General features: G+C 32.9%; 1 protein-coding gene across 1 annotated transcript; it reads right to left on the bottom strand.

Annotated features, from left to right (window-relative positions):
• Positions 1 to 375: 375 nt before the first annotated feature.
• Positions 376 to 2463, bottom strand: LOC139492697 (toll-like receptor 8). The gene has a single exon (XM_071280849.1). It carries the CDS (start codon positions 2461 to 2463, stop codon positions 376 to 378), a length of 2088 nt encoding a protein of 695 aa, XP_071136950.1.

Genomic DNA, 2463 nt, shown 5'->3' with positions numbered 1-2463 from the left:
AACGTTTCCTTTTTAGTGACAACATCTAGGTCCAGCTTTGTATTTTCAAAATGCAGCTGTGTTTATTAAAGTAATTGTCGGTTTTTTCTTCAATCTAAATGTAAATTTTCGTTCAGTGCTTTAAATACAATTTGGCAAGAATGTCTTAACATACTTTTATAGTGCTTATCTGTTATTGGTGGTCAATAAATCATTTACCTTGCTTTTGATTTATCAATCATGTTTTTGTATAAAATAAAATAAAAACAAATAAGAAAACAATATGACAAGTGATTGAAAACATTTTTTAAAGTTTATATTCCTTTTTTGGATGAAAAGAACTTAAAAAATTCATAGCGACAAGAGTGAAAATAACATAATTACTTTTGAAACAAATTATCTATTCAACACTAAACGCAGTTTTAATTTGTGCCAGGGATTATCGGAAGAATGTTGGTCTTCTGACCAGTCAATCAAACAAACACTATTCCAGATAGATGAAAACTCGGCAGGCACCTCGTTTACAACAACTCCAAGGTTTGAAACAGTTATTTGAACATGTTTACACACTTTTTCATACTTTGCTCTTTCTATTTCGTACATGATCCACTGTCTCTCGAATAACCCCGGTGTCAACACAAATATAACCTGTCGACAAGATCCGATTGATTTAGCAATGGAATCTACATACGACTGTCCACCAAGAAGATCACGGTCCTCGATGAACAATTTTAGCCCCCACTTTCTTTCTATTTTATGTGCTAAGTCGTGGTGAACCCAGTCTCTAGCATCATCAGAGTAAGAAACGTAAGCATCATAGGTAAAATTCAAATTCATTTCTGATTCGATAACAGTTTGAAATGTTCGATAGATGTAGTATGCTATGCGCCACCGGAAGTTGAAGATTACTGCGAATACAAAAGCAATTACGGTAAATGTTACAAGTAAAGATATACCAAAACGTAACCATATTGCAGCATTACAGTCAGAATATAATTCATGGTAGTGATCGTATATTTCAGAAGTGTCTTTTATGTCACCATTTGATAATCTACACAAATAGTTTTTGTTGGAAATGTTTTGATCGTCAGGGTCTAATTTAACGTTAGTGTTAAATAACCAACTGATAAACTGTTTATTATCACACGAACAGGATAAGACGTTTCCAGCCAACAACACAATGATTTCTTGTTTTCGAGATAAAGAATCTAGCCAATCTGTTATAGAATTACTGATAGTCACTAGATTATTGTTCTGCAAATTTAATTTTCTCAAATGTTTTATTTCCAAAATTGCGGTAGGGACTTCGTGCAAAACGTTATGCGATAAGTCCAATTCTCTTAATTTTATATTTTGAACAAAAGAATCATTTGGTAGCTTCAACAAACTGTTATATGATATATCTAGAACATGTACTGAAGGTATTAGTGTAAATAGATGCTTAGCAATTGTCTCATTTTTTCCGAGTTCCGCAAATCGGAAAAATGCCTCTTCAACATTTGAAAATAATGGTACACTATTCTTATGTAAATACAAAGACGAATCGATCCCGGACATATTAAGCCATTTCACATTATTCTCCCCTTCTATATTTAGATCTGGAAATCTCTGAAACTGAAAATATGACATATCCAGTTTCTCTAAAGACGATGCATTTCTAACCGTTATCCCCCTTCCACAACTTTCTCTGACGAAATGTGAAAATCTCAATACTTTCAGTTTTGGAGGAAGATAAATATATACAGTACTATTTAGTTTCACTTTATCTTGGCTGATACACTCTTTGGCCTTGTAATTAAAGGTTTTGTTGCCATTCGGAATGGGCAAGTATTTTTCATTGATATAATGTATCGGGTTGTAGGACAAGTCAAACAGAACAATATTTCGCAATTTAAAAACCAGAACAAGGAGCTCATGCCTTTTTCGTGCAGTATGAAAAGTAAATCTGTTCCCAGAAAGTACCATATTTTCAAAACATTCTGGGTGGTCATACGAAAATAACGAATTTTCGCGAAAATCTACAATACCATTATCTGCAAGATTTAATGTTTTTACACAAATTGTTCTTAGATTTTTCATCATCTCACTTGTAAGAACTAGAGCGAAGGGAAGCATGCTAGATTCTAAAGGCTCATCGCTTACTCGTTGCAAATTGATCACATCCATTGTTGAGTTATTTAAAGAATGTAATAAATTAAGTGCTCGTGATAAATGAATATGAGTGTCCGCTAAATTTAACACCTTTAAATGTTTAAAATATTGAAGAAAACCATATTGTACCTTATCACCTAGAACATCATGGCATCGCATTAAATGTAATTCCCGAATATTCATAGTGAAATATTTAAACGTGTCATTTGTCATAGCTGCAAGGAAACAATAATCAAATCCCAACACTTCTAAGTTTGTCAGGCTTTCGAATTCTGGTCCAAAAATTGGTTGTGGAACGAGGTCTAAATATAAGTATGTTAAATTAACAAGCAT

This window comes from Mytilus edulis, chromosome 10 (genome assembly GCF_963676685.1).
Source record: "Mytilus edulis chromosome 10, xbMytEdul2.2, whole genome shotgun sequence".
Lineage (NCBI taxonomy): Eukaryota > Metazoa > Mollusca > Bivalvia > Mytilida > Mytilidae > Mytilus > Mytilus edulis.
The sequence above is the reverse complement of the archived record's forward strand: the minus strand, read 5'-3'. Positions and strand labels throughout refer to the sequence as shown.

Bases quoted from the DNA above. Each gene is read 5' to 3' on its own strand.
- LOC139492697 (XM_071280849.1), bottom strand. From the start codon at position 2,463: ATGCTTGTTAATTTAACATACTTATATTTAGACCTCGTTCCACAACCA.